This window comes from Mustela nivalis, assembly GCF_964662115.1.
Source record: "Mustela nivalis genome assembly, chromosome: 12".
NCBI classification, from domain to species: Eukaryota; Metazoa; Chordata; class Mammalia; order Carnivora; family Mustelidae; genus Mustela; species Mustela nivalis.
Window position 1 is genome coordinate 12,073,002 of NC_139031.1, and position 15,224 is coordinate 12,088,225.

Below are 15,224 nucleotides of genomic sequence, written 5' to 3' on the forward strand. Positions count from 1 at the left end.
GCACCCAGTGAAGGGGGCAAGGAGCTGTTTGAGGAGCTGGGATGGGCAAGAGACCATGGACAAAGAGCTTCAGCAGGTGACCTGCGAAGGGCAGGGTCAGGCTTGTCTGTAGAGGGTGAAGGGGATGAAGAAGAAACCTAGAACACCCGGAGAGGAGCTCTACTAACACGGAGAGGAACCGTGTCTTGGGGGATTTAGCTTATCACAGACCTTAGTGTGTGTACACTGAAGGGTTGACGCTGCGGGTCTGGGTGGCCCAAACCCTGGGCATTCCAAAGAAGGTGGGGCCTTTGACTAGCTTCTGGGAGATCACCTCCAGGCCCACCAACATCCTGCTTGGTAAGTGTGCCTTGGCTTACCTGGTTTACTTTGGGCCATGCTAGATAATTTATGCTGATATGTGATATACAGTGAAGGCCTTGTCCCCAGGGGGTCCGTCTGACCTTCAGGAGGGGCTGGAAGCTGAGCAGCTAAGGTTAGCTGTATGAGCGCTCAACGCCGACACAGCTGACCTCCCCCAAGACCCTGGACATGAGGCTTGGGTGAGCTTCCCTGGCCAGCGATATTCCTTTCGTCACACAGCAGTGCTGGGAGAATGAAGTGGCATCTGTATAAATCCACTGGGAGGAGACTACTGGAAGCTTGCGTCCAGTCTCTCTTGAGCTCGGCCCTATGCACCTTTTCCCTTTGCTGATTTTAATCGGTGTCCTTTCAGTGCTGTAGACCGTCACCCTGAGTGTAGCAGGTTTTCTGAGTTCGGTGAACCCTTCCAGCAAATCACTCAATCTGACGGTGGACTTGAGGAACCTGCTGACACTTAGAGAAGAACTTGACACCAGTGTTGAGAGCCAACTTGGGTGCGTGGTTGGGGAAGACTTACAGTTTGGTCCAGATCTGTATTTACTGAGCACTTACTACTCACCAGGCGATGAGGATGAGTTAAGTCAGAATTCCTGCTCTTCAAGAAAACCCAGGTCCTGAGGAGATTCCAAGGAAAACACCAATTTCATCCGGAAGTGCCAAGGGCCATGACAGAGACATAGCATGGTGCCATGGGGTTCCGGCGGGGAGGGACCCAGCAGGATGGACATTCAGGAAAGGATGGCTTTCTGGAGGACAGCATCCCTCCATGGACCACCCTGAAGATTTGGTGGACTTGGTCGCAGTTCCCGGAGCTGCCTTTCTCCAATTACACAGCAGCTCTCCCTGGGGGGGCTTTAGAGCCTGGAGGCAACAGGTGCTGGGGTGGGAGGGAGTAGGTGAGTTTCCCATAAACCCAAGGGACCGCAGAATTCATCAGATACAGAAATCAAAGCTGTGCTTCATTGGAAAAAGGAGAACCAGACAGTTCGTGTGTCTATGGCTTGCCCTGGGCTGTCTCCAGGACATCCGGAAACTGTGCCTCACAAAGCCACTGGCATCTCCACTGACCCCTCAGGTCACCGATGGGAGCATCATCCCAATCCCCAGCCCCTGGGCTGGAACAGTAGCTAGTAAAGTCTCCACTTTACAACGGCTGAAAGACATGGGTCATTTCTTAACATGAGTGGGGTTTCCATTCTCTCTCTCTTTCAAGGACCACGTCTACCGAGGAAGCGAGGGGTTCCTTAGGATTCCAGCCTCCCATTTCCTCAAGTTTTTCTCTACTTGTAATGTTCCCGCAGCCCCATTCTGTAAGGCACTTACCTTTTTAAAAAAATTTTTTTTCAGTGTTCCAAGATTCATCGATTATGCACCACACCCAGTGCTCCATGCAATCCCTGCTCTCCACAATACCCACCACCCGGCTCCCCCAGCCCCACCCCCTCCCAGACCCTCAGATGGTTTCTCAGAGTCCACAGTCTCTCATGGTTCGTCTCCCCCTCCCCAACTCTTTTCTCCTCTCCAGCTCCCAGTGTCCTCCGTGTTATTCCTTAAGGGCACTCACCTTTGACCTGTCCTTACTTTTAAAACATCTTACTGCTTATTTCCATGATCTCTAAGATGATGGTGATGATTTTTGTTCTTTTTCTCCTTTTCAAATTCCACTGCCGATATTCGTGTTCCTTTTTCAGATCAAATCTACGCAGGTCTTCGTGTACAATGTCCAGCACTAGGCACAGCTTTCGACAGAGGCCGTCAGCCATGGTGCTAATGACCATCAGGAGATCGGACACATGACCCCCCCACCCCCACACCAGCCACTCTTCAGATGCTACCATGAAGACGCAGCAATGTACCTCTCATTTACGGATCCTTCATCTCCCTCAGGGATCCCACCTCTGATGGACACTTCCCCCTTTTGTCTGCCCAGCATCCTATGCCTCTTCCTGTGTCTGGAGAATTGTCTGATCTTGGTGGGAGGCGGAGCTTATGACCGGAGAGAGAAATAAGACGCTCTCGGCCTGTTTTCCAGAACCCCTCAGATGGCGTGCTCGCCTGGGATTCTGATCTGAAGGAGGGACCCGGGATTCATGGTGGAGAAGGCGGCGGCAGAGGCAGCCCCACAGGGTCTCCGGGAGTCCAACAGCAGCATCAGTGGGGGTCCAAGTTAGCCTGGGGTGTGATTCTGGCTCTCTAGCTGCTTCCTTCTGCTGGTGCTATGGGCTTCCAGCTACCTGTGCTTTTCAGTAAATGACTTTTCCCCTTCCACCAGATGGAGTCAGTTTCTTTTGCTTAAAACTAGCGATGTCGACCGACACGTAATGCCCTTTAACATGCACGTGCCTCCCACTGTCTTCTTCCTGAGCTACTACCCTGGCAGGAGCCAGCACATGGGCACATAGGCAGATGGGAGCTGTGATTCTAAGTGAGGGACAGGACTGAGAGAGAGAAATTTCTCTCCTCGATGATAGCTGGGAAAGAGGCTTAGTGGTTAGAGTGGAACCAGTAATTCCAGCATCTTACAGAGTTTTTTCCAAAAAGTTAGTAAAGCCAACAATAGGAGAAAAAGACCAAGAGTTTCTTTCTCTTCTGAACTGCTCTCCATTACCCGCTATCACCCAACTCTGAAAGCACGTACCTTTGGCTTACACATGCATGAAATGTTTACGGTCTATTTCCTCTAGGATTCATCTTCAATCTGTTATCTATATAAGAGCTGTTCTTTTTTTTTTTTTTTCTACACAAAACCTGAGGGGAAAATATGGCTCTTTACCAAACACGGCAGCCTCACCCCCTCCCCCCAAGCAGACACAATTACTTAAAACACACAACATGATCTTCTTTATTTAATTGTTTAATCAGTTTACATTCCACAACTGACAGATTATTTATTTTTATTTTTTCCATGAACAAGTCATTTAATTATTACCAGACACTTTTTTTTTCTTCAACCGATGGAAAGACAATATTTCTGCCAATTTGAAAAAGAAAATTGCAAGATGCGGTCGGTGTCAGTTAAGTCCCCAAGTGCTGTCTGCTTCCTCAGTCCTTGGAAAACCACAGGAACCTGGCAATTTCCCTTTTCATCCCCCCCTCCCACTTCCCTGTTAAATTCACCTCTCTGAATAGCACAAATAGTTTCAAGATCTGGTTTGGATCACCTTTCCTGTAATTAATTAATTATGAGAAGGAACAGACAGTACAATAGATCTGATAAGATGTAGCATTCTTGTTAAGATTAAACAACACATTTATTCACATCGTATCAGAACGAGTTAACATAATATTTAATCTTATTTTAGCACCAATAACCACAGGAATTGCTACCTCCCAGGGCAGAGGCGGTGTTGGAATCCTGCAATACACACCACTCCTTGTCTAACCAATCAGAAAGCTCTATGCAAATTAAAGGTAAATTCATATAAATTTATATTAACCAAGCAATAATCTGATGGACCATAAACACTCCAGGTGTTCAAGAGTTTTGTCAGCTATGGTCCCTGTCTAATGACCACATGTATAAAACATACTCACCGAATCGGCTCATATTCTTTTGCTTGGCCACATAGGGCTCAGAATGTTCTATTTTAAGTGAGTTATATCTTGTCATACCGGCTCTTTGAAATGTTTTGAGAATGCCCAGGGGTTGCTTGCTTGCATTTTATTCTGTTCTCTGTGCTAAGATCTTGCAACCTGTCTTCTTCCCCATCCATCCCCATCCCCAAAGAAAAGAGGTTTCTTCACATCTAAGGAAGGTCTCTAGTCAGCGAGGACAGATAGGCAATGGTGGGCTGAGTCCCAGTGCAAGGGACAGAATCCATTACCACGACCTCCCAGAAAACCCAGACTCGCCTGTGGTCACTGCTCTCTCCAGCACATCTCCTTTTAGCACTTGACTCTAAGATACAAATGTAAGGAAATCAAGGGATTGAAAAAAAACGCCTCCCAATATTGGTGAGATGTTATTAGCAGGTGACTGGGACTAGATGACAAAATGCAATCATTATTCTTGACATGAACAAGGGGGCCTGGCTGGCCTCCCTCTCCACTGTCAGATACAGGACTTGGGCATAAGGGATAAATTGATACTCCCATAGCTGAAGAAATTGACCTGCTCTGGCCTCTCGAACTTCAATAAGTCACCTGCACCACGCCCAGGGGCAGTGCTGTCACCCTGTGGGACAGACGTGACATGTATTTGACAATCATGGTCCTCTCCTCCAATTAAGCAGGTGAGGAGCAATTTCAGGGGCCAGGATAGCACCCAGCTGCCCCCTCTGTGCTTTCTACTCTCAGCTAAGACCAACCTCTGGCCACTGTCAGCTGGGAGATATGAGTGATGCATGGAGGAGGGGGTCCGGGGGATGGGGTCCGACTCAGCCTCTTAAACAAAGAGTCTAAATCCTTGTTGTCCAATATGGTAGCCAGCTGTCACGTGTGGTTGTTGAGCACTGGAGATGTGGCTGGTCCAAACTGCAATGTTTTCTAAGAATAAAACTCATATTGGAGACGTCATGAAAAGGCCATGGATGCGAAATATTTCGGTGATTTTTAAAATATTGATTCCATGTTAAAATAGTATTTTTGATATGTTGGGTTGAAACAGGTGCCAAAATTAATTTCACCTGTTTTATCTAGACCTTTAAAAGGGGGGCTACTAGGATATTAAAAATTGCATATATGGTTCACATTCTCTCTCCGTTGGACAGCACTGGTCTAAATTGTCTTCCTGAAACTAGTCCCAGAGTGAGTGGTGATCACTGTGGACTGTCAGAAAGGAGGGAGGTTTGGATGGAAGGCGCCGTGGATGGGAGGGTTAGGTAAAGCTTGGTGCGAACCCCTCGCCCCACCCCCCTAGGGTCTCTCATCTTCTCAGTCGTAGGGGAGACAGCTCCTTGTGCTCTGGGATCACCCATTCGCTTACTTCAGGGTACCCTGCCTTTCGGGGATCTGTCTCCACTGCTGGGCTGAGGATGCTCTGGTGTCTCTGCCATTTCTCCTTCCAAGAGTTTTCTCGATCTTACCTCACAGGCAACTCACACCCGCTGCCCACTGCCCTTACCCCACCACCCACCGGTGCTTGCTTCATTCTGATCTGGAGGCGTCTCCTAGCCAGCCCCCCTGTCTCTGACCCCCGCAAGCCATGTCTGTAGAGAGAGTCATAGATGAAAAAGTAATGCACAGGCACTGTCTCCCTTGAGACTCTTCTCCTACCCCAGCTGGCAAAATTGTCAGTAAGGACAGTAAAATGAGAATGGCAAAGAGGGTGGGAAAAGGCATCTGAGAACAAAAAAGTAGATCAAAGGCTTTGGACTGGAGCACAAACTGGCTGATAGCTTGAGGTTACTTTCTGAGGCATGAGAGGGGCAAGAGGACCAGGGGGGTACAACTCTCCAAATGGGTCTTCAGGTGGGAAGTGCACCCCTGCGTGGGCTGAAGCCTCTAAGAATAGCAGCATAATGGCCAAGGAGATGTGGTGTCCCCAGGAGCCCCGGGAGCCCCCTGCTCCCTGTTTGGCTGAGAGGATGCAGAGAGACAGCGAGGTAACGAGACTCGCCTGAGGCTCCGAGTGAGCCAGTGACAAAGCTCTGAACAGGAACCCAGGATCAGGTCTTTGTGTTGACCTTCACGATGACCTTTACCCTTCAGACTTTGATGACTTGCTTTTACTTTCTGGAAAATATATTTTTACTTTAAAGGCAAAAAGCTTTAGAACAGAGGCAGACACTAGTGACTGTCAGAGAAACAATCAGAAAAAAATAAAATAAAACAAAAAAACGTAACACACACACACAACAAACTCCTGTGCCAATAGCTTCCCTCCCTTCAAATCCCACCCGGAGTCAGGATTTTAGGGCAGTCTGCGTGAGTCCTCCAAAAACTGAGGGCTACATCAATACATTTGTTGAGCCTCAATTCCCTCCCCCTTATTTTCATTTTTCACTTTTATTTGTACATTTTTACACATAGTCTTGGATCTACAACAGTCACACCATGGGTGGAAGTGGGAAAGGAGTCTGAATAATGAGAGCTCCTTACGGGAAAGGCACCATTACATCCACAACGACACAGACACACTGACACATTCAGGCTCAACAGGGTCTCCAGGTGACCAAGGAAGGGAAAGGTTTGGCCAGAGGGAATCATGGGAGATGGGAGAGAGGGACACAGAGAGCTCCCCAAGGAGCAACGCCCCATCCTTGGAAATGAAGAATGGGATTGTGATTGCTGAAGTCAGCATCTGTCAAAGTGAGGCCAGGTCTGAGCTACTGCTGTGCACCCCACATGCTTACAGTCCATTTTCAACAGTCAACAACACCTCCTATAGTTGGGTAGTCCCCCCATTCCTGGTCGGGCTCTATCCCTACAGTGAGTGAGGACTTGGACTTCCCTCAGCGAAGTTCTCATGGACACATTGAAACGGGATCCTCGGCAAAGCAGAAAGCATGCAGACCCTTTTAGAAATATGTTCTTGTCTAGAACCTATGGTTCAGTTTTCCCCCAACAGGATTACTCCCAGAACATCTCCTAGTGAATGCACCACCCGAAGGACTTCCTATGAGAGAACCCAGATGCTTTTGATGAAGCCACCTGCTTCACCAACTGACAAGAGATAGAAGATACCAGTTCTTTGAAACGTGCTCCCATCTTAAACTTAAAAGACCATTAAAATGTTTCCGAGCCTGATCTGCTCCCCCTGGGAGGGCACATAGAGCTACAGATCGGTGTTTGCGGGAAAGAAAAAAAAAAAAAAAAGGCATTGACCCTTGTTTAATAGTTAACTGTTTTAGATCATATATGCTATTTGCTTCATAGGGTTTACTCATGCCATGACCTCTGGGAATAATCAAGAAGGATTAAGAGTGCCCTTTGCAAAACTGGCTTTGGACCAAAGGACGGAAGCCTGAGATGGGTAAATTAAGGAGCCAACCTCTGTGAGGGACCCGCATGATAGAACAGAATCCCACGTGCTGAAGCTGGATAGGGACAGTCCTGTTTGGCGGCCAAGGTGACTGCTCACTCTCACTTGTCCTTTCAGCGGTGAGGCCCAGACACCCCACGGAAGGTTCCACATGGCCAGGGCCTCTGCTGCTGCAGGATCCTTTGAGTGGTGGAGAATTCATGTGACACATCATGTTTGCAAATCACTTTGCAATTTCTTTGTCACCCTTAACATACCATGAGGTAAAGTGTTATCACTATCCTCATTTTGTGGATGAGGAAGTTCAAGTATGGAGAAGACCCAGCACCCAGAGTCACCAATCATTTTAGTGCAGAGCTGACGTGGACTTTACAGTAGCTGTGCTATAGAGCATAGCTTAGTGAGTTACTCTGGCTTCTGTGCTCTTACACCTATAATTAGATTGAGATAACACTCAAAAAAAAAAAAAAGAGAAAATGAAAAAAAAAAAAATCCCAAGGAATCTCTTCATTCTATTCTGCCCGTCCCTTTGCTCTGGCACTGGACTTTTTTTTCAAAAAGTCTCTTTGTGGTCTTTGGGGACTCAGAGCCCTGTGCTCCTTCTGCTATGAACACAGGGTCATGGTCAAGTCCATGCAGACCAGTGTGGTTCTGCAGTCTGGGACTCCACTCCTAGCCCCGACTTCCAGCCCAAGACAACCACTGACTGTGGAAGTTGCTGGGGCTGTTGACCATCAGGATGCCCCTGAGTGATGGAATTACGATCCTTTAGTCTTTTTTTAATTTTGTACTTAATTTTTCTAATTTTCTAGAGTTTTCTATTATTCAGAAAAAGTAATCCGAAAGCCAATAATAATGTCATCTAGGGACTAACAATAATGTTTAAGAAATATTTTGCACCATGGAGGCATCAATGGGAAGAGTGCAGATACAGCCCACCAAGCTGACTGCTTTGAGAGACACCAGAAGCTTTTGTGTCTATCAACTCCCGTGGGCTTGTTTAAAAGCCTGTCCCCTTACTCCATCGGATACCACCTAGAAGATAGCAGAGCAGGCAACCCGGTTGGGATGCACCAGTGATTTCTAAATCTGGGGAAATCACCTGTCCCTATGACTCATCATAGCTCCCTTCAAAGGGCTTGATTTGTCCGCTGGGATGGTTGACCCCTGAGCAGGAGGAACATTTTCAGGAAAGGCAGCTTCCATTTAGCCGCGAGAATCAACCAAGCGACCCGCACAAACCACAGCAAAGATGAACAGAGTGTATGTCTTCCCACTCTTTCCCCTCAGACACTTGAAAATCAGTTAATTAACGCTCCCAGAATAAGCCAGAGTCAATACCTCCAGGTACCTGATTTCAGTCTGACTGAGGTGGGCAGTTTTAGGGATCTAATCTCATCCCCCATTCAATCAGAGCAACTATGCTGGTTCACTGTAGACCTCTTCTCTTGACTGTGGATGACTGCTACGAGGTAGGGCCCGTACTCAAGAGTTCCAGGATAATGTGTCTTCCCTCATCAAAAGAGAGGCAAGCACTGTGAGGTGGAACCACTTGCCCCCAACAAGAGAAGATGCCAGAATGGGCTCAGGGTGCTGCGTATGGACAGGTGATCAAGGAAGGCTCTGTCCTGATTTGGTGGAGATGCTGAGTCTTCCTGACTCTGTGATCCCTGATGCTGAAAAGATGTAGTTATTCAAAGGCTGAGGCTTTCAGGAGGATTGAAGCTGGAAGAGGCACATTTAAATTTTTTATTTGTAATATTTCCATGCCAGGAAGCTACTGACCTCCTTTTGGAGCCTACAGCCACAACAGATGAGGAAGGGGGGCTGCCTCATCCTCTCCAGAGGATGAGCCCCTCTGGAGACAAATGCCTGAACTCTTTTCACTGAGCAGCTATTTTAAGTTAATGCAGAAGGAAAGTGGAAATGAGTGGAGGGAGAGGAAGAGGAAATGTGGAGGAAACAAAGCTCCCACAACGGGGAGAAAGAAATAGGACCTCCTTCCAAGTGGACATTCCACTTTCCTAAATCCCCAGTCTCCTAGGGTAAGGAAGGCAATGAAAGCTGAAATGAGCCCCATGCTTACGGCGGACTCGCATGGAGCTCAAAATACATCCAAGATCAGGGACCTTGCATGCACACCTGTAAAGAATTTGAACTTGACCCAAGGTCAGGGCTGGGGCTTTAATGAGGCTGTTAACCCTAAATCCTATCCAAGGGTTGGGTTCTACTTTGAGGCGAAGTTGGCAGAGGCCTCCTCTTCCTTCTCCCTCCCCACTCCCTTCCTTCTTCCTCAGCCAGGCCACTGCTTCAGGTGGGGGGCGGGGAAGGTCTTAACCTGGATCCCTGTGTTGGAGGGATCGAGTTCAGCCGGGCAAGGACTTGCCCTCTGTACGGGGCTTCCATCCTGACCACTGGCTCAGGCCTCTCACTGGCCCCAAGCAGAATCAGACCTCAGAGGGGATCTGTTCCTGTCCGGCCTCACTATCAAAGCCGTAGCTCAAGGCTCCTGCTCTCCTGATGGTGACATAAGCCAAGTGGTTGACTTCTTTCTTAGGCATCTCTTAATATTTCAGGAAGGTTGTGAAGGGGCGCAATAAGCAGTATTAAGGGTCGATCATAAAGATGAGGGCTGGAAAGAGTGGCTGATCCATTTATGGCAAGCATGGGATTAAAAAAAGAAGGTATAAATAGTCACAGGGCAGTGAGGCAGTATCTTCAAACAGGGCTACTTAAGAAAAGTTTGAATGATAGCAAGTTGCTCCTTTTAGAAATTCTTTCCCCGTTTTCCTGCTGGGAAACAGCTGGAGTTTGGGTCTGGTCGCAGACAAGCCCTCTGTCCCCAAACAGATGCTGGTGGACACCTGTCTCTCCCTGCTGGGCAGAGCCCACTCAAGACACATGGAAGGAAGATACGAGGCCTCTCAGTGTGGGATGCTTCTCACTGGTTCTCAAGCCCTTGTATGCCTCCAAGGGGGAATTCTAACCTTTCAAGAAAAAAGTGTTTTAAAATTTCATATACAATAGAAAAACTGGCTTTTCCTGAAAATGGTTTCTCTTCTCATAGAATAAATCCCTTATTTTAAAAATCCTTAGAAGCCCAATCGGAAGGTAATAGCATTTTCTGCTCCATAGCCCACCCTCCTCTCTCGGCACACCCATACACGGGGCACGCACACAGGAGACCTTCTACAGAAGCTGACCAGCGCCGCCCGGAAGGAAGCCTTGAGTAGTAAACCCACACCTACGTCCAGGTTATATTGGTACAAACACACAGAAAATGCACCGGAGAGCTGCACATATATAGAGACCCACACTCAGGCCACTCATGCACATGGGATGTCCTATCTGGATGTGAATTACACACACATACATACACGCACACACGCACGCACACACAGCAGATGAGGAGACAGGTAGGACTCCTAGCCTGGTGGATAGAAGGGGGAGAGGTGGTTAGCAGGTGAGGAAAGGTGGGACTGATAGGAAGATAGATCAGAAGACAGGTGGATGAAACAGGTGCTTGCACGGGAAGGAGAGGAAGGCTGTTGAGCTGTTGTTGGCAAAGTGCCCGAAGCACACTTAGTTCTGAAGCAACTGATTTCTCAGCTACATGGCTGACCCGTGACTGTGCAGCTCGGGGATTCACTCTTGGCCTCCTCAGGGCTGCACAGCCCCCGCGGGGTCTCCGAGGGGACTGTCAGGGGCTCCTGCCCACTCTTCCCAGCGGACGCTCGTCCCTACAGCTTCCATGACTCTGGCTGGCTTTGTGGTTCGCCAACACCTGCAGGGCCGGTTTGCTCAAATGAGCCTGAGACACTGGGTGGGACTTCTGCCACCCCTGTCTTGGGGGCTAGCCACTAAGACGGCTATTTGGGGATGTATGGCCTTGAATATCAAGAGGAAAAGGAAGAAGATGGGAAGAGTCGAGAGTTCTCCATTAATTTACACAATATCATACAAACTCGAGCCCATGGGACATGGAGATGCTCTCTCTGCACGTGACCCATTTCCTTTCATCTGTACAGAGGTCGCCCCTAGGAGAGGGGTAGATGTCCAGTGACAAAGGACAGCTTCCACGATGGGGAGTGAAGGTCTGGTTTGGTTTGGTATACATACTTGTATACGACAGCCACAGAGGAAACGTTCCTTCTCCCACCTGCACCGTGCTCCCTCTCTTCTCTCATGGCTTTTGTGCCCAGCTTTGTCTTGAACTTCCAGATTTAGAGGACTAAATCCTGCGGCATCCCAGAACTCTGACGTGAAGGACCACAGGGCCCTCTGAGACCCAGTGGGTTGGTTCTTGGTTCTGCCCTCGGGGAATTTCAGCTGCACACAACAAATAATAGAAAAATGCAACACAAACGCTAAAACCCCACACTCAGAGAACGTCCACCACACGCACACACTCCAGGGATCTGAAACTACAGAACGGGCCCCCGTGTGGGCTCGCCCCTTTGTTATTTAATTCCCTGGGTCTCGGGCCTCCGCCCCAGGCCACGAAACCACCACAAAGGATGGAGACAACAGTCATGATGCAGTATTTCCATTTTAAAAGGTGCAAAGGAGAAAAGGAAACCACCAGAAGTCATCACACACACATACACACACACACACACACACGCACGCACGCACGCACACGCACGCACACGCACACATCACAGCGTTACTCCAAGGCTCCAGTCTGCCCGTGCAGGACGGAAGGTGGGGTCGGGGGGGCAGGGGCAGGGCGGCCTCTTGTTTGACTGGTGTAAGGCAGCTGGGGGTAAGACTGGGTTTTCTGAGCATCCACGGAAGTGTCCTTTTATTGACGAGGACCTTGCCTCTCAGCATGTTGCTCTCGCCCCCTTCCCACCTCTAGAACTTGGTCCGAAAGTTTGGCAGCAAAGAGAAAATGTCCTTCTCGGTCTGTTTTCTCTTGCACTTCTTGTGTGTCGCTGGTGGGCCAGGAAGGGAATCCGAACAGGAAGATCCGGAGAAGTGGTCCTGCACATGGCCTCGAAGATCTGGTTACCTTCTATGAACTACGGGCTTTCTTTCTCTGCGATGCGGTCGGTGCTGGGGTGGTGCCTCCCTGCTGGCCCGATGGACGGCATCTCCTTCTCTACATCCGGGCTGCTTCGGACCCCTGGCGACATGTCCCTTCTCAGCCCACCACCCCATCCTCGTGGGGCACGGGGATTGGGACGCTACCACAGGGGGGTGATGTTCATTCTGTCTTCAAGAAACCATGGAGCCAAGAGTCAAGAAGGGATGGAAGAGCCACGTGATGGGAATGCTTTCCCCATCCCGGTGATGAGGTGACACAAAGTCCGGCGAGATGTGGGTGCCTGATGGCATCCTCTTGAGTTAGTTTTGTTTTATATATGTATATTATATATATATTTATATATATATATATATAGGTATGGGTTTTTTTTTTTTTTAGCACACTGTCCCGTTCTCGGGTCTGGATTTAGGGCAGTTGGTCCTCGGGACAGGTTGGACAGAAGGGGCCAAGGTACAGAAGAACCCCGAGATGAGTGTGAGGCCCAGGCCCCCCCACGCACAGAACATGGACCATCCGTAGCCGTGGCTGATGTCATCGGGGAGTCCATACAGGTAGCGAGGGTAGCGTGACAGCTCGAAGTTGATTCCGGCCACACAGGTGCACAGTGAAATGATGCAGAAGGTTCCTGGAGGACGAGCGAGGGAACACAGGTTGGGGTAAGGGAGAGGAAGAGCGGGGAGGAGGGGAGGGAGAGAGGGAGAGAGAAAAAGACAGAGAGAAGTGAGGTTGACAGCATTTTCAATTCTCTTGAGTAGAAAGATGAGAAGACCCAGGTACGAGCCACCTGCAAACGAGATTGATATCTGGCAATATTCAGAGAGAGGAGAATAGCGTGAAGAGATCACGGCTTCCTTGCTCTCCAATACGTTTGGCTTTTAAAAAATGGAGACATTTCTTCCCATCCAAAGCTGCTCTATCCTCCTGATTAAATCCAGTGATTTGTTCTGGGGGTGAAGGTTGACCTCCAGAACTTTTGATCTTCCCAAGTTGCCCCTAGCTGCAAAAGCTCGCTCTCTACTACTTGAATGGTGTGCTCTGCAAGTAGAGGGGACAGGACAGAAAAGATGGGGTTGATTAATTGAGAGTAAAAGAGATGAGGTCCGTGTGGACCTAATTACCAACGGGACATGGCCCAGCTTGTTGACAGCATACGTCTTGTTGTGTTATGTTAATGGGATTAATTGGGGATCTTCCTGCCTTAACTTCCTGACGGTTGTCCGGTTGTCCTGTGACTTTGGAACCTTGTAAAATTTCTGTTTGTTAGCTCTTGTCAATATTCCCCCTCGATGGGGGAAAACTGGAGCTCTCCGGAAAGCTGGCCCTTTGAGCCAGTCATTTAAGCTCCCTGTTTGGAAGTTGTGTGTGACTAAGAGGGAAGAGTTGGGCCACGTGCTGTTAGTTTCCACATAACGCTGCTGTTTTCTGTTATGATAGAGGACCGAGCCATTTCCATACTTCCACACTTACCAATTCAAACTTGAAAATGTATATTAATAATTAGAAATAAAATAGGCAGGGGTGGCTGGGTGGCTCCGTTGGTGCAGCGGCCGGCTCTTGATTTTGGCTCAGGTCGTGGTCTTGGGGTTTTAGGATCGAGCCCCATGTTGGGTTCCACACTCAGCATGGAGTCTGCTTGGGATTCTCTCTCTCCTGCTGCCTCTGCCCCTCCCCCTGCTCATGCTCACTGCCCCTCTTTTAAATAAATCTTAAAAAAAAAAGAGAGAGAGACACACACACACACACACACACACACACACAGATCTATGCAGGCACATAGTGGATCCCCGAGAAATGGACTGACAGGCATGTGTTACCACTGTTCTCTGGCTGTACCCTCTGACAACCCGTCTCCCAGTGGATTTTGCTGAGAGTCCCAGAGAGCGGAGATGATGGGCGACAAAGGTGGGTGAGGACCCCGCCTGACGGAGTTTGCTCAGGTGAGGAACTCAACTCTCAGACCCATAAGCTGGTAACTGACTGGGGGCGTTTGGGGTACAGAACGCCCCCAACCCGCTGCCGCCACCACAGCTCTCTGGGCCTCTCTGGGGGGAGCTAACACAGATGCTGGGAGCCTCTGTGGAAACCGTCTCTCAGCTGAAGGACAGTGGCCTCCTCTCCTTCGCCCAGAGTACAGTGTGAGGTCCTCCACTCCCGGACAGCAGCAGGCTGCAGCCTCTGCGGCCAGTTCAGGATCCGTCAGGTTATTCTCCATGAGCACTTACTGAGACCTATGTGAGGGTCCAAGGAACAATGCATAGTCACCTCTTCTTAGTAACTCCCCCCATGGCTTGGGCTTTGGGCCTAATTCCAATCAGATTCCAAGACTAACCGCTGCCAGAATCTAGCAGTTAAGGGAAAAGAGCTCTGCCCAAGACTTCTCCAACCTTCCCTCCTGGAGCAAGGCTCTGCTTTGAGCTCCAGACCTGGCTATGAGAAGTGACAGGTGTAATCCAGGCCAGGGAGGCAGGCATAGTCCCCATATGGCCGTCCCGGCCGAAGTGACGTCAGGTCAGGTGTGGGGAGGAGAGGGGGGACATCCCTGTGACACAGAACAGTGGCTCCACGACACCAAACAGTTCATCAGCCAGCATTTATGGGACTTCTGGGTTTACACTAGATGCTAGGAAGATAAAAAGGAGAGTAAGATATGTTCCCCACTCTTAAAATCTTGAAATAAATCTAAAATTAAAATATTTTTCTAAGAATGTATTTTTTTATCTTATTTATTCGTAAGAGACACACAGAGAGAGGCAGAGATAGAGGGAGAAGCAGGCTCCCCAAGGAGCAGGGAGCCCGATGTGGGGCTCAATCCTAGGACCCCAGGATCATGACCTGAGCCAAAGGCAGATGCTTAACCATCTGAGCCACCCAGGTGCCCTGAGATAAAAA

The 15,224-nt window shown here is 49.1% G+C and overlaps 1 protein-coding gene across 1 annotated transcript in view; it reads right to left on the reverse strand.

Annotated features, from left to right (window-relative positions):
* Positions 1 to 3,181: 3,181 nt before the first annotated feature.
* TMEM178B (transmembrane protein 178B) overlaps positions 3,182 to 15,224 on the reverse strand; it is a 337,749-nt gene continuing 325,706 nt past the window's right edge. Inside the window, exon 4 of the mRNA XM_082693866.1 lies at positions 3,182 to 12,960. Within this exon, the coding sequence (XP_082549992.1) occupies positions 12,710 to 12,960 (251 nt within the window). The 3' untranslated portion in view covers positions 3,182 to 12,709. The remainder of the gene's footprint in view (positions 12,961 to 15,224) is intronic.